The sequence below is a fragment of the Lonchura striata genome, chromosome 6, assembly GCF_050655825.1.
Source record: "Lonchura striata isolate lonStrDom1 chromosome 6, ASM5065582v1, whole genome shotgun sequence".
Taxonomy (NCBI): domain Eukaryota; kingdom Metazoa; phylum Chordata; class Aves; order Passeriformes; family Estrildidae; genus Lonchura; species Lonchura striata.
This window is the reverse complement of record NC_140708.1, coordinates 25,813,946-25,829,661: the sequence shown is the minus strand read 5'-3', so window position 1 is coordinate 25,829,661 and position 15,716 is coordinate 25,813,946. Positions and strand designations below refer to the sequence as shown.

General features: G+C 40.8%; 1 protein-coding gene across 5 annotated transcripts in view; it reads left to right on the top strand.

Annotated features, from left to right (window-relative positions):
* Window positions 1–149: 149 nt before the first annotated feature.
* The window catches only part of BTAF1 (B-TFIID TATA-box binding protein associated factor 1), a 52,078-nt gene continuing 36,511 nt past the window's right edge, over window positions 150–15,716 (top strand). The window contains exons 1-3 of one of the 5 annotated variants that reach the window (XM_085582552.1): window positions 150–357; window positions 3,250–3,377; window positions 7,760–7,854. In XM_085582552.1, the coding sequence (XP_085438678.1) occupies window positions 294–357; window positions 3,250–3,377; window positions 7,760–7,854 (287 nt within the window). In that variant the 5' untranslated portion in view covers window positions 150–293. Of the gene's footprint in view, window positions 358–489; window positions 656–3,249; window positions 3,378–7,759; window positions 7,855–7,984; window positions 8,309–9,836; window positions 10,282–15,716 lie in introns of those variants that run through there. The other 4 variants (XM_085582554.1, XM_085582553.1, XM_085582555.1 and 1 more) reach the window with 4 other exon arrangements.

Sequence of the window (15,716 nt, the reverse complement as noted above, 5' to 3'; positions counted from 1 at the left end):
AAATACTTAGAAATTAATGAAGCCAGGTTATGTCCAGTTCATCCTTTAATTTGAAAACAGAACTTTGAATTACTGCTAAAAGTCACTGCAGCACAACAATTTATTTCCATATTATCTGTACCATCAAATGAACTGACCCAGTTGCATTCTTTTTCATAGCAGAATTTTTCCCAGATTGCTAAGAACATATAAACAAGTGGAATTTGAATATTCTAAATGTCAAGCTTGCTTTTCAGTAATTGGAATAGCTCATCCTGATTGTGTATTTTTTTCCTGATCCCTTAGGTTATCTTATGTTTCAGAATAGTCCACTGCAGGTAAATTTCACCAGTTTCTCAGCAACAGATCCTGAGGAAGGTAGGTCATGTGTGTCACCTTCACTGTCTCGACTGGCCAAGGGCACTGGCACCTATGTACTTAAACTTCCTTGTTTGTCAGTCACATCTGTCCTACTTCTCAGTTCTATTGTTTACTAGTTTCTTCTTACAGCAGAGCAATGTAATCAGAAAACTTACTTCTTCAGGTGAACTCCTTTTAAGGGTCATGTATTGAACAGTCTCCTGAACTGCTTGTGGCTCTCACAAAGGCAGTGCAACAAACAGTAACCGAATTTATGCCAGCAGCTGCATGCTAGCACCAACAGCTCCTACTATGGGTAAGGAAATCATTCCATAGGATGGAAGACAGTATCACTATAATACTTAGGTAAATTTAAATACCTACATTTTTCATTATTACATTTTAATAAAGTAATACTGAAAAGGGTTCCCAATAAATAAGAATAAAGGGAGATCATTATGTTAAAATAAACAATTTAGTGCAAGCTACTTGAGCTTGTTAAGACACTGCCTTAAAAGCAAAGCTTTAAAGCATCAAGCAAGAGGGTGTAGGTATACATTGGAAAACTGGGGGAAAAAATGTTAGTACCAAAACCCAGAGAGGTTTCTTTTTGCTTTTAGTGGCAGCAGAAAACCAAGATTTCTGAATTTGTGGTTCTGTACTAAATAAGAACTAGATTGGACTACCTTGTAACTCCTGTTGTTTTGTATTACATGCAAATAATTCCCCTAGTCAAAGGACTCAATGGATATAAATTCATACTGCAAATGCTTCTACAACTGGTAGAACAACTGTGGCTTTGTTCTTTGTACAAAGTAAATAGTTTTCTCATTTTCACAGCAGCTTTGTATTTCCCATTAAATTGTATTTGCCATCAAATCTGATGGTGAGCTTCATTCATGTGGCCCCAGGAATGAAGCCCTGTCTATATAAACCGGTTGTGGAACTGAACACTAAATGTTACGAAAAGGCATTTGTTCCTTCACTTGCCTTTTTTTTTTTTCTTTTTTTTTTTTTTAATTGAGCTGTAAGACAAGAATCTTCATCTAGATTTCTTTATCTGGAAGTAAGAAAGATCTGCATCATGGGCTACTATAGTACTAGATCCTGTTGAAAAATCAGCAAAAAACACCCTTCCTGGCATTTTCCAGCAGGGACCCAAGAATTTCAGACTGATATTGCAGACTGATCTTACCTTGTATAAAGTGAATAAAGAGCAGCAAACATTTACCCTTTGTATTTTTGTTCTGGGGGTTTGTTATTTAGGATTGCAGTGACCCTAGAGTCAATCCTTTGCTGCTTCAGACTGGAGAGCTGAAAAGCTGGTGCACTGGAATGCTCAGTGAAGAAGAAATGTGGCATAAGAAGTTAGGATCAGCATCAGCTCTTACCAGCCCTTGTCAGTTCCTGCAGGACTCTGTGAGGGTTTAGGTGCAAACAACCAGGTCGTGCAATTCTGTTATCTAACAAAATGAGCATCACTTTCCTACCTATGTTGAGTGTCTCTCTTCAGGGAATATTGTTAGACATGATGTTTCCACAAATGGTTTTGAGAGGACTATATGAAAATAGATATAATTTTATTTATTTATTTATTTATTTATTATTTAGGATAAAGCTTTCCACCTTATTTTGTTCCTAATGAAATTATGCAGAACTAAGCCCACATAATACATTATGAACTCCAGCTGACATTTATCTCAAATTCCACAGGTGGTTCATCACTGTGTATTCACATCTGCACTATTAATTAATTGCTAATTAAATTCACATGGTAGAGAATGAAATTACATGTTTCTTGTTTTTTTAAGGGGATATTGTATTACATCAGCACTCATAAATAAAACACAATACTTTTATTTATTTCACAGTTGTACAAAAATGTTATAAAATGTTGCTGGTTTCTTTAATGTATGTTTGCAGCAAACAGAACTAGCTGTTGTTGTGTCACAGAGCATAAAAAGCCAGATAGTGTTGGTTACCCACTGCCCTGAGTGTGAGATTTTGAAGAAAAACACAAGAATACAGAAAATTCAGACTGAGCACAAAATTATTTAATGAAATTATAACAGTTCTAATATATATAGCTGTTGAACTCAACTCTCAGAAAACTTCTTTTCTGTTGCTGTCCTGAAGCCATATGTTCACTGGATTTTTATCAGATGGTGAAGTCTTCATGCCAGCTTGCCTGGAGCTATGATGATCTTGAGTTAGGAAATGTTCAGGTGACTCCTGGAAAATACTGAAAGTTCATATGAGCTCTGTGCAGAAGGCTGATTCCCAAGAATGGCTTGGGAAAAGGAGAAGTGAGCTCCAACAGAAAACCAGAACAAAGGATACAAGTAAATTTATACGTAGAAATCTACAATGTACAGCGTTCAGTTTTCTAAGTGAAGAACAAGGTTACCTATAAAAGGGCTAGAATGGTTTGCATGTTTGTTTTTTCTCTCAGCTGAGGCAAAAGGTAAATGACCTACAAGGAGCCACGAGTGTAATTGGGATCCTTCTCTGTTTGCCTCTGCAGTAACTGCTAGCAAGCTGCAGGTTTTCTCTTCGTGTGTGCAAAAATGATCAGTGATGTTACCCTTCAAATTTGGGGTGCACTACAACCAATGTGCAACCAGTGTACAACCAGCAGTTCAATGACCTGAGCAGCATCTTCTCAAAGATCAATTCTTTCTTAAAATGTCTTAGGTGAAGCACCTAGAAATGCAGGCATCCAAAGGTCTTTTGTGGCCTAAGAACCTGGTCAGTGCTGAGAAAAGAAGGAAGGTATCCCCCATCTGGGATTTAGCAAGGGGGTATGAATCTTTGGGTGCTGTGAAGAGCAGTTTATTTAAAACATGTGTGCAAACAAAAAGCAATAGGTTCCATGCTGTCACCAGCCACTAGAGCTTGTTTCCTCTCCAGGATGTTACTTGCACCAGGTATCAGCAGACTGTGCTTTACTGGTTCCAGTGGACAGCAATTACCAAACCAGCAGCTCCCTTTCTTCCTCTTGTGGAGAGCCAGAAAAACAGATGACAAAAACAAACCAGGTGAGAAAGCAACTTGATTCTTTGTCCTCCTGAGATGAGAAGACAATGCAGAGGTTGCAGGGAAAGGAGAGGAAAAGAAATGTTTTAAAAAAGAAAAATGAAGGAGGGAAAATGAAAATGCAAGTATCAGGGGGAGAGAGTATGAGGGAAGAAACGTGCAAAAGGTGCATGTGTAAAAAGCTGATGAAAGATTACTGGGTATAAAAAGAGGACACATGCTGGAGGAGGAGTTCCTGGCAACTTCTTATCTGGGTCTTCTAAGCTGTGCATGTGGCTCTGTGTGAGCTGATGTAAATAAAAGTTATCAAAAAAACACAGGAGCACTCAGATCTCTAATCCTACAGGAAAGTCATGTGGGATCTTAAAACTAATAATGCTTTTCTCTAAGCTTTAAATTTAGTCTATGTGTAGTATAATATCCTGATTATATTCCCTGTAGAATTCAATGAGAATTTCACACAATCAAGTAAGAAACTGCTCCATAAACCTATTCCATCCACATTGAAAATGAGCTCAGTTTTTACTGGGTATCAGGAATCCCATCATTTGAGGAAATCTGTGAATAAAAATTAAATTTGTCTATTACAGGTACATACGTGTCTTATCTCACACTTTCAGGACAGCAGAAAAACACACTATAAAGTTGCTATTACTGTACCCATCACACAAAACTTACAGTTATAAATTAGTTAAAGTGTAACAAACAAATCTAAAGTAACTCTCTAAGAAGTACAACAAGCAGGTCAATACAAGACATACTGAAAGCAGGAGACATTTATTGCTTTATGAGGAACACTCAAGACTGAATGTTCCACAAACGAAGATGAAAGAACCCTCAACACAGATAAGTCTGATAAAGTTGCTACAGATGAGGATGTTCCCCATGTAGTTCTTCAAAGGGCCTCTTCTAACATAAACAGAAGTTTTTTCTTTCAGAGTTATGCTGCCAAACAAAAGTCCATAAGACAAGATAAACTTTTAGGAGAAGAAAACAGAATTCAAACTGTTCAATCTGTTTATGTCAGTCAATCTTTGAGATGCACAAAGTAAATTTTAAAAAAGTATAAAAAGGTATATCCAAATGATGGAGCTGGTTGATGCTTGTTTGCACACCTCAGATGAAAAACAGGATCATCCCATCCTGGTATCAACATCATGCTGTAGATATTAAATAGCAATTCTGGTATACAGTAAATGGTAAATTATGATATTCACACTACATGCTGGAAATCTTTCACAGGCCTAAAATATATTTTGAGAAACAATATTTGCAAATTAAAAGTTACTGCTTTCTATCACTTAAATACAGGAGTTAAAATATATAGAGAGCAAAGAGTACGTGCACCAGACTTGTTTTTAAATCTAATTTAAACTCATTAACTGCTGCAGAACTTGTGATGATGGCAACAGATTAGCTTTCTTTTTTATCTTTGAAAAGCAACAGCTTTTGGAAAGAGCTGGACTAGATGTGAAACCTCTGGCCTTGTTTATTCAGCATTATAGTGTGCTTCTGAATCCTTATGTCCCTGATGACAGAGGTGCTTTTCTATTTATACTCTTTGTATTCAGTTTGTGCACATTGGAATTTTATGCACTTTTTTTTAACTGCACGGACTAATGTCCCTCTTGCATTAGGTCATGAAAAATAAAGAAGAGTCAGACTACTGAAATTAAATAAAGAAAAAGCCCTTAGAACCACACAACTTCAGATAATAGAAAAATTTAGTAAAAGGTCTTTAGTTGTTTCTGTCATGTTATTTTCATGTTGCTTCTTTCTACAGGACTATGTAGAAAGACTTGCAGACTTCTAGGAAGAGTTTGACCTCATTATTTTCCTTTCTCTTTGTCTCTGACTGGCTCCTTTGTGTCTGTTACCTTGATCCAAACAAGCCCAATTAGATACTTGTCATCTTGACATTAGCTTTTCTCCCCTTCAGTTACTGTTAATCTCTTTATACTTCAAAATTAAGTTTATTTACTGAATGTAAATTTACTTTAGTTACTTTCTTGACATAGAAAGTGGTGTAGTTCCATGTGCAGAGACGTCAAAAGAAGGAGGCTCTAAATGTAAACATAACAGCTTGTTTGAAAAAAAGACCAACTGTATGCAATTGATAGATAATACCATTTCCTAAAAATGCCACAGTAACAATAAACTACCCAAACTGTAAAATATTTATTGAACTTAGGATAGCATGGATAACTGCTAGACAAAACTAAGAAATTTACAGGGTTTGTACATAAAAGGTTTTCAAAGGATATGAGTTATTTATGGCTTCATAAGATGGGGTGGCAAACAGAGCTGAGTTAAAAAATGGGAAATTCATGATAATGGAAATATATGCTGAAGAAATTAAAGTCCATGGCTACCAAAAACAAGGTGGTTGTACAACCTTATACATCAAGGCTGATCACTTATACAGAATATCTGTTTAAAATGGAAATAGGCAAGAAGCAACACTTCTGAACAAGTCTGTGCCATCTCATGAGATAAAATCCCTGAGATTAGAAAATTACAAGAAGAGAAACACAAGTTTTCCATCTCTCTTTGTCATATCACGAGCCTCTCATTCAGAAAATTGTCACAAATTGACAATATTAAATATGATCAGAGGTAATGAAATCTAATGAGATAATTACACAGCTCTGGTGACATTGGGAATCTTTTAGATGCTGGTGATTTTCCCTACCTAGTGGTTATTGCAATCCTGTTTGATGTTGAGAAATTGAAGCCCATCAAACATTTTTCAGAAATGTTGCTGCTGCATGTTGTGGGTGGCAATGCTTTGCCCTGATTTGTCTCTCAGAATCCAGCACTTCCTTGGTATCTGAGGTGTTTTTAAACTACTAGAGCTATCAGTCAGCATCCAGCCTCCAGCACTTATTGTGAAGAACTTAAAAGGAAGGCCATGAACAAGTTGACTTTTTATTAAGAGGCTTTCATAACGTTATGCAGCTACTAAAAAACTTCATTGGAGTAAAAATAAGACAATTAAAAGCCATGAGTTGGCATGGAAACTAGTGAAAAATAAATACACCTTTAAATAAAAATCAAACAGAATAGCAAGAGACACTATTAGTTAGAAACAAGAGAATACTCAACTAAAACAATTTTCAGCAATAAGAACTCTGATTTTGACAACACTACTAAAGAGGGGCCTAACCTACAGAGATAAAATGTCAAATAAAAACAAGGAAGATTAAATAATACTTGAAGAAGAAGTAGATAAATGTATAAAAACAAATAAGAATTTTAAAGTTTAAATGTTGGAAATAGTCTACAAGATATCTAGTTTGCAGACCTCAGAACAGATAGCATTCTTAAGAAATACATGTTATAAAGAACCTGAACCATTTTCCTGCATAAGTTCATACTGTATAAATGTATCTCCCAGATTTTTTTTGCACAGATTATCAAAATAATAATAGAGATTAAGACACCGGCAGAGAAGCTGTCTAAGCAAACTGCTAAGAAGGGGCAAGCTTCTAAGACTAACTTGTCTTCAGACAAGTTTTCCAAGGGAATTTGGAAATCAAATAACATAGACACTAAAATACATGTAAGCTATTATGAAAATAGTCTTTTTTTATTAGACTAGAAGGCAGCAAATGTTATACCTACCACTACAGAGAGGCTGATGTAATCCTGAGCAGTACAAATCTTCAAATCTTCAGGACACAAACAAAACTAACTGGAAGTTAGTCCTCTAAGAGTCTAGAACATGTAAAAGATTATGTTATGTCAGGTCTAATCAGGAGGGATTCCACTGAAAAACGGTGTCTCAGTCATCTGCTATTTGCACAGCTGGAGCACTTGGAGGCTGCACCTCTTTCTGCCTGGGCTCTGGCAGCCAACAGGGCACAGACCCGAGCTGCTGTCACTGTGCATCTGCAGCCTGAGCAAGGAGCTCACAAGTGAACACAGCTGGCAGGAGGGAGAAAGCAAAATAAAACCAGTTGAGATGGATGCAGAAAGTACTCATTAAAACATACCAAAGGAGTGTAATTACTGAGTTTTATTTAATTTAGGAGCAGGTTGGAGAGAGTATACTGGCACACAACAGATTTTCAGGGGGGGATTCTTTTAACAGAAGAAGAAGGAAGGAAATGTATAGGTACTCCTTGAAAAATAGGTCCAAAAAATGCAAACAAAATTGGTGTGACTTATAGAGGTGCTGAACAGATGCATGGACAAAGAAGAATTAGTTTTCATAGAGTGTAGGGAAATAATTGAGCAGAAGATACAAGTGAATAGTTAAATAATGATGTGCTTTATATAAATATCACATCAAAATACAAATATATATGGTGTGATACTTGAATGAATTGTGTTTGAGTCCAGAATGCCTGCTATAACAGATCATTCTTTCTGTCTTTTGCAGATTGTTTTGCTGGAAGTGCAGTTTAACATAATTTCAGCAAGTACTCAGTGCATACGACCCACTACCAATATTTTCCCTGCATTTATTTTTATCAGGTAGGAGCTGTTCAAAACATTTTATTGCATATTTGATGTGTCCTCTGCCTTGACTGCTATTAAAATTGTTTTTAAGGAATGTAAGAGGAAATAGGATGTTAGAATTGGAAATACCACCTGAGGATCATTTCAATAACGTCCACAGCAGGACAGGATGGCTGTTGATTCCTGGCTAAACAAACACGGAAATACTATCAGGGATGTTTGCTATGCATCCATGTCAACAGCATCAAACATACAAGGAAAATATCTCTGCCCTCAGTCTGTTGCTTGCTGCTCCCTACCCCAATTCCCTGCTTCCCTCCCCATACTTGTCTAAATCAAACATGGACACACACAGGACAGGAGCAGGCATGTGCCTGGGATCACGGGCAGGGACCCAGGCAAGTGCACCTGCAACACGAGGATATGGGATGGCAGAAAGGAAGGTGTGGGGAGTCTTTGGAGTACTCTGGTGAGTGGCTCTTGTCCTCCAGCTATACCCACTGCACTTTTTGTGTGTATTCAACTACAGAAGGTATACTGAGCTGTTTAAAGGTAGCTACTGCATCAGAGCCATGACAGGCAAAAGGCATTATCTGGGTCATTGAACTGTTGTCACTGTGACAAAACCCACGTCCACCACTGAAAAACAGGTCTGTAGTTTGCTCTGGCCACACTCCGTGCTCAGAGGCCTCAGGCTGACTCTCACTGCCACTGTTTGGGGCCACTCCAATGCCAGTTTTCAGTTGCCACAGTGCTCCCACCAAAGGACAGGAGGGACAGGCAGGAAAGCAGCATGCCTGGCATAGTTTAGGAAAGGCTGAAGTATAGGCTGGACCTGCATGGGTAAGGATAGATTGAAGCATTATCCCAGTGTCTTCAGAGAACTGTCAAAAGCCAGTGATAATGCAGAGAGCATTAGGATGTTTGTTTAGAATATGTGCTCGTGCAGACAGAATGAGTGAGCCATACATGAAGAGTTAACTCTCCGAGGAGAGGGAGACCAACCAGAAAGGCTGGGGCGAGCAGAAATCCCTTTAGAAGGGTTGGGTGTGAAGCACTCACACCACAATGGGCTTCAGAGGAAAACTTTATCATACAGCACTATGCAAATTTATGTTTATCCAAGTCTATGCCATCACAGGAAAAAAAAAATCCATTATTTTGTTTCCAACTTATCACATGAAAGGTTACCTACGTCAGCTAACTTTATGTACCAGTCTGGGACCATTAATTTAAATGATTAGTCGAAGGCTAATTTCTTAATCTGGATCTGATGGAAGCTGATAGCGAGCACTTGGGAGCCTGGTGTGCCTGCCCGCGACAAGGGGCACTGCCGGGATGGGTTCCAGGGCTCTTTCAGCATCGCCGGGCCGGGAGGACGGGCCGCTGCCCCAGCCGGAGCGACGGCTCAGAGCGGGAAACAACGTGGCCCCTCACAGAGAAGCCGTGACCGGGCCGGACCAGCCGCCCCGTCGCTGCCCGGCGTGGCTGGCGACGCTTACAAACCCTTGGGTGTTCCCACGCTCGTGTGCCACAAGCCCTCTGCAGTGCCAGCCCGCTGTGTGACAGCCGCCCCTCACTGCGGGGCTCCGGAGCGGCGCCCGCCCGCAAGGACGGCGGGGCCCGCGGCCGAGCCCGGCCAAGCGCGAGGCATGCCGGGAGTTGTAGTCCCACCGGCAGAGACTTCGCGCCGCAGCACCGGGCATGGCCGATGGACAGCGGACCTCGGCAAGAGCGGGGTGCGGCGTTGGTTCAGCGACTACCGACCGCCCTGTCCCGCCGTGTTGGCGAGGCAGAAGGGTTACCACCCAGTAGACATGGAAGGAAAAGCGTTTACTCCGCGTTCTCGTGTCCTTTTCTCCTCTCAGGGTTCGGGACTGGAACTCTGTCTTTTGTGTTCTTCCCCCCCACCATCGCCGTGCAGGTGGAACGCCCCGGCAGAGGCCGGCACCCCCGCCCCCCCACCACAAGCCGGCCCGGCGGGCTCCATGGCCGATCCTGCTCAGTGCGGGCGCTGCGCGCTCCCGCCCTCCTTGCTCTTAGAAGCGCTCCCGCCATTGGCTGCGGCTGGACGCTCTTGCCAATCAGGAAGCGGCTCTCATGGAGGAAGGGAATAAATACAAGATGGCTGCTCATATAAAACCAGGCATTGGGCTTCGCCCCGGTGATGGGGGAATCGAGGCTTTAACCCGCGCTCCGAGGGTCTTTCGCCGCTCTTGCCCACGCCGCCGCCGCCCCGCCCGGGGGAGCGACACTCCGACCGCCGCCGGGCTCTGCCGCGCTCAGCCGCTGCCCGCGGATCGCCGGCGGGGCCGAGGCCGGGTGCGGCGCCCCAGGCCCGAGCGAGGCCCAGCGCCCTCGGCCCGGGCAGTGCCCCGGCCCCCCCGTCCCGCCGCCCGCCGTCAGCCCGGCCCGGCTCCAGGCGGCCATGGCCGTCTCCAGGTCGGTGGGAGCTGGAAAATTGGGGGGAGTTAGGGCCGACAGCGGCGACTCCCGGCTCTCCGTGTGGCCTCGTGTGGGGGAGGAGGAGGGGTGCCCGCTTTCCGTCTCCTTTTGCTTCGGGAGCCTGCGACCTCGCTGCGGCCGCCCCGCTGGGGCCCGGGGTGCCTGCATGCTGTGGCGCCGGGCTTGGGTCCTGGCCGGGGGTGAGCCCCGTGCCCCCTCCCTCCCTCGGGCCGCAGGGGCTCTGCCTGGGGCGTCTCGGGCTTCCTCCTGAGTTCGACACCTTCGTGTTGTTGGCCAGTCTTTCCTAGGGTGATTAAACTGTTAGGGAATAGGAAGTTACGATATTGAGTCCCAAAAACTGGCGAGAAACCGTTTTTTGCGTTTTAGAGCCCTTGGTTGTAAAGTAACCAAAATGAAACAGGCTTTCATGGAGAAAAGTGATCACGGTATTCTGGCTCTGCCTCAAAATGTTGGGCAGTATCTGCTTGCACACATGTGCTCTGGGGTGTGCCAGCTTTTAAAGCATTCACAGATACAGAGGTGTGTCTTAACCGAGCTACAGAGCTGTTTTATAATAAAAAATGCTGACCACAAATTCCTGCTTTTTTTTTTTTTTTTTTTTTTTTTTTTTTTTTTTTTTTTTTTTTGTGTGTGTGTGCGTGAAACGGCCGGGTTAAGCTTCCGAACAGAATAATTGAAAGGAAACCATAAATCCAAATTAAGCTTGTGATAGATTAGCTCCAAGTCACGTGTTGTAGTATCTCTACCTCCAAAGTGCTATCACAAAAGTAAATTCTGTTTCAGTAGCTGTGTGTGAATAAGTTTGCAATTCTATGTAGCAAAGTAAAGGTGTGCATATTTGTAAGGAAATCAGAATTAATGTCAGCAATGCACCTTTTAGGGGCTTCTAGTAGCAGGTATAACAGATGATTCTTTCTGTCTTTTGCAGATTGTTTTAAGCTTTGTAGTTTGTACAAAGTATCCCTTTGTTTTATTCTACTCTTATTTTTTTATGAACTTGTTATATGTTTGTTGTGGCTTTTTCTCATCCCCCAAATCTGTCCAGAAGAATGTGGAAGTAGTAAGGATTGCTGTAACAAGATTACCGTGTACATTGAAATAAGTCATCATGTAAAGTAGAGGAGTCGTCTAATTACATGAGGTCTGGTCAGTCTGCTTAACCACCTTTGCTGATGTACATGTGATATAGAGGCTAACAGGAATATCAAGATAGAGCGTTTCAACTGTGTGCTGAGGCTGTGTCTGCTCTAAAGGCTGGTTTCCATTTCAGTTGCCAAGGTTGCTTTGGTGGAAAACAGCAGTACAAAGATTTAGTTAACACCGTTTGGGAACTGAAAGTAAAGCTAGATGTGGCTCATTCTAAGATTCAGTGTGAAGCATTGGAAGTTGGTATGTTAATAATAGTGTTAGATGTTGCTTCAGATTATCGTTGTAGTATCCAAATGTTACACAACTGAACACAAGGTATTGAACCTCAGGAGAGGTGCTGTAATACTGGTGAGTTGGTACAGAGTTGTTTCAGCTTCATTTGTAACTTAGGTTACAAGCTGAAAAAAAAGAAAGAAGCTTAAAAAAAAAATACACATTTTGGAGTGCTGTAACATCTTGAGTATTCCTGGTAAGCACCAATGTTAATATAATTGTAAGAAGTAATGATGTGTAAATTTTGTCTGTCTGTGTCCCTTTGAAGTTAGACAGCATCTCCTGATAAATGGAGTTTCCTTTCTGCTGCTGGACCATAGGAACACTCATACAGTGTCAGTACTGCTTTCAGAAAGAAAGATACCTTTCCTCACCTTTTACTTCAGAACATTGAACTTCAAAGGTCCTTCCCTTTCAGACATGTTACAAATAGTTTGTGCACTTGTGTGTATAACTGCATAACTGCTTTTTGTTCGGTTTAGTTGGTCCAGCATCTGTTCTAATTCCACTTGTCCTCTAGGTAGTTACAGTTACTGTATTTTACCATAATATTTCATTGTTGAATGCCTCTTACCTGTACAAGTTTGCAGAGTGAGGAAGAAGCTGACTCAAATTCATCTTTCTCTGAAGTCCACAGTCCTTGGAGTGTATACCAAGCATTACTATTAACAATAATTTCATTAGGGGTAGTTCTATATTGGAACAACTCTTTTAAAAATAACTTATTTTGGAAGTGAGGGTCAAAATAGTTTTACATTCTCAAAACAATAAATTATCAGGTGGTTGTTTTCTCAGGAAGTTTTGTTTCTGCTTTTTGACCAGTTGAAAACCTTTCACAAAATCCTAATCTGTTCAGGGAGATAAAAAAAAAACATAGGGAATGCTTTGAAATCTCCACATTAGATTGAGAATTTGCAGCTTTGCTATTAGTACTGTCATCTTAAAAGTAATTGTAAAATATTGACAAAAAAGTCTGATATTTAATTCTGCAATTTATGTTACATGGATTGAAGACCTCCTTCTATAAAACATTTGTGTTGATGCTGTAGAAAACAGACATAAAGCGAAACAGTAGATACCTCATCCCAAAAGAAGTTGCAGAATATTTGCATTGTATATGTTGATCTCTTTGGTGGTTTATGCTGGAGAGACTAATGAACACCATCCTCCAGAATGGTGATAGGTGGGTGGGAAGGTTGGTTTTCCTTCTGTGAATGTGCAAACTAATTTGGTAGGCCTTAGCTTCTGTCACCAATCTCTGTCACTTACTTCATCTTACAGATGTAGTATAATGTTTGCATAGTTAATAAAAAAATCCCAATGTTTTTGATAGTGGAACTGAGAAGGTAAAAAGGAAGTGAAAAGTTTTGCTTCAGCTTCATTCCTGCAAAGTGCCTGATCCAGGTGAATGATTGCAGATTCAAGGTCACCAGTGATCTTTTGAGATACTTCAGAAGGCAAAATAATACTTCCAAGAGGATGACAACTCAGATTACTCAGAATGGTAGAGTTTCAGTAGGTAATAAAATGATAATAGTCCTCCAGTATCTAATAAAACTTTTTTCCACTTTCTTAATGTGTTTAAAGGCACCCCATGTTATTGTAACACCAAGGTGTTAATGCCTTTCTCCTGTTTTTGGGTGCCTTTGCAGTGTGAAGGAGAACCAATGTAACAAAATTATGAGGCTGGTGAGGTGAATTAAGAGTAAACAATTTTATTTTAGTTGGTATATCCTCTAAGTTCTCCCTGAAATGCCTTGAAGACAACCTCTTCAGGGTGTGTTCAGGATAATTCCTTACAGAAATATAGAGAGCATTATTTGCTGCTCTTGCAACCCATTCTTGATTTGATCTGTGTAAGATTAATACTGTTTTCTAGAGTGTTCAGTGGTTTTATTTGAATTTTTGTATGACTGGTAATATGTAGATTAGGAACCTAGTTTTTATTTTAAAGTGAATAATGTCAGAAGGCTGTGAGAGTAAAGCTCCTGTGAACTAAGCAAGGCTCATTTATTGCTCTCAGCTTTTGAAGTATAGGGCTGTGACTTCCCAAGAACAAGTGGCTGCACTGGCTGGCATCATTACTTATGTAACATTTCAAATTGAATACTGCATCAAAAATTTCTTTCAGAAATTTTTTTGGGGTTATCACAGACTTTGTCTATGAAGAACTCAGCTTTTAGGTTCTGTGGAAGTTATTACTTCATGGCTGCTCTTGCATAAAAAGCAGGAGTTAACCTGAGCAAGTATGTGTTCACTACTGCTTAAAGGCCTATGCCCAAAGCATTACAATAAATGTTCTATAGCCAATGTGCTTATGGGAGTTCAGACTCAAAAGAGGGGAAAGAATAATGTAACTCTTCTCTTGTTGGTGGAGATTAACTTGAAGACCAGAACAGTGGACTGCCTTCTGTGCTGCTCTTTGTGGGAGGGCTGATACAGTCAGGGGAAGGGGGGAAGCAGAGCTGGCATGTGCACTGCTGCCCAAGTGAGATAGAGCTCTCAGTTTCTCAGACACACTTTTCTGATGGACTGAAGGGAAAATTGAAAGTCAGAATTGCTTGCTGATAAGAATGCCAACCTGCTCCAGCAGATGGAATTTGAATAGTCACTGAGGTGTTCACTTTGTAACTTACTGATACACATCTTGTATTAGTCTGTCCTGACAGCTGCTTCAGCTTGCAGTTCTCTCACAGGTTTTGTAATGTAATTTGTCACATTTTGGGGTGCATTGTTAGTTGTAGATACATATGTAATAGTTAACAAGTAAAACTTGTACAGCATAAAGTTGTAGATAATACATAAAACATACAGCCCATATGGAATTAATTATACCAATTTCAGCATTTGGTTGGATTCCATATGCAGTGTATAGTACTGTGACCTGGTGTGGTCATGGAGCTGTTGTCCACAGTCCCACCTTCATAAGTGTTTGCACACCAAGGAGAAGTAAAATCACAATCCATTTTTTGTGTGTCATTGCACTTCTGGGTTTTGTTCTGAATTCTGTTGAGTGGGTTTTTTTTTCTCTTACTGGCTGATTGACTGTTTGAAAGTTGCTTATTTGATTACTTAACTGTTCATATGAGTGAATGTTTAGAGCTGACCAAGCTAGGATTTGACCAAATCATGAAGTGACAGCAGAGGACTGGTAGGTCAACAAGAAGAGTCAGACTCCATTAGAACTTAGGTTGAATTTCACCCTTGTCAAGTCTAAAGTTTAATTTAGAGATGCTTTCAAGGTGTCTGGGCTATTTCTGTATAAAGAAATAGTGCCTGGGAGGAAGGTTTCTGGATGTTGAAAATACCAACTCCTAAGAGGATTCCCTTGCCTTCTGATGGGTGCTAGCTAGCAGCTTTTCAAAGAGCTCTAGGCAGAGCTTGACATTACTGTTCCAGGGACTATGCCACTAAGGATTTTTTGTACAGTCATGCAATTTTAATGGGTTGGAGCATATGCTAAGGTAGTTGCAAGTTGTTCATACCAGATGGCCTTTATTATTAGAGATTGTTCTCAGGACAGTTTAACATGCTGGGGCACAGAGATGTAAAGTCCAAACAGGTCGTTTCATGGGCAGCAGTGACCAGAAAATGGAATCACAGTGGTACCTGGAGAATGCCACCACTTAGTTGTGGTGGTTCTTCTGTAGGTGAAGCATCTCAAATGTTACTGGATGCCTGTACTTAAGCACCTGCATTGATGCCTGTGTCAGAAACATTTCTAATGGACTTTGTGGTAGTGTAAAAGGTGCTTCTTAGAAGAAAAAATTGAGTGGAGTGCTGATCATAAGAACTTCGAATTGTTGCTCTCAGTCATGTCTTTCTGATATACTTCAACAGAGACTAGAAAAGTCTTGGATTTCTAAAGTGTGAGGAAGAAATTACCTCTTTGAGCAAGGTAGTTCTTTGTGCTGAGCTCATACAGCATGAATTCATATCAAAGTCTTATGTGGTTGCTGTCCTGTTGATGAGGTGTAGTTGGTATGGGA